Below are 334 nucleotides of genomic sequence, written 5' to 3'. Positions count from 1 at the left end.
GCTGCTGCTGCTGCTGCTGCTGCTGCTGCTGCTGCTGCTGTTGCTGCTGTTGCTGCTGTTGTTGCTGCTGACGCTGTTGTTGCTGCTGCTGTTGCTGCTGTTGCTGTTGCTTATGCTGCTGTTGCTGCTGTTGCTGTTGCTGCTGTTGCTGCTGTTGCTGCTGTTGCTGCTGCTGCTGATTGCGCTGCTGGTGCTGCTGCCCTTGCTGCTGCTGCTGCTGCTGCTCCTGCTCTTTCTGCTATTTCTGCTATTTCTGCTGTTGCTGTTGGTGCTGCTGCTGCTGCTGCTGCTGCTGCAGATTCTGAAGACCGGGTTGCAGCTGCCGCCTAAGCTA

The 334-nt window shown here is 57.2% G+C and overlaps 1 protein-coding gene across 1 annotated transcript in view; it reads right to left on the bottom strand.

The window, feature by feature from the left end:
* The window catches only part of EMH_0067210 (uncharacterized protein), a gene marked incomplete at both ends in the record, with an annotated part of 2,546 nt that overhangs the window by 47 nt on the left and 2,165 nt on the right, over window positions 1-334 (bottom strand). Inside the window, 2 exons of the mRNA XM_013498600.1 lie at window positions 3-235; window positions 310-334. Of these exons, the coding sequence (XP_013354054.1) occupies window positions 3-235; window positions 310-334 (258 nt within the window). The remainder of the gene's footprint in view (window positions 1-2; window positions 236-309) is intronic.

Source organism: Eimeria mitis, genomic scaffold (genome assembly GCF_000499745.2).
Source record: "Eimeria mitis Houghton genomic scaffold, Emh_scaff3556, whole genome shotgun sequence".
NCBI lineage: Eukaryota > Apicomplexa > Conoidasida > Eucoccidiorida > Eimeriidae > Eimeria > Eimeria mitis.
This window is presented reverse-complemented; position numbering and strand designations above follow the sequence as displayed.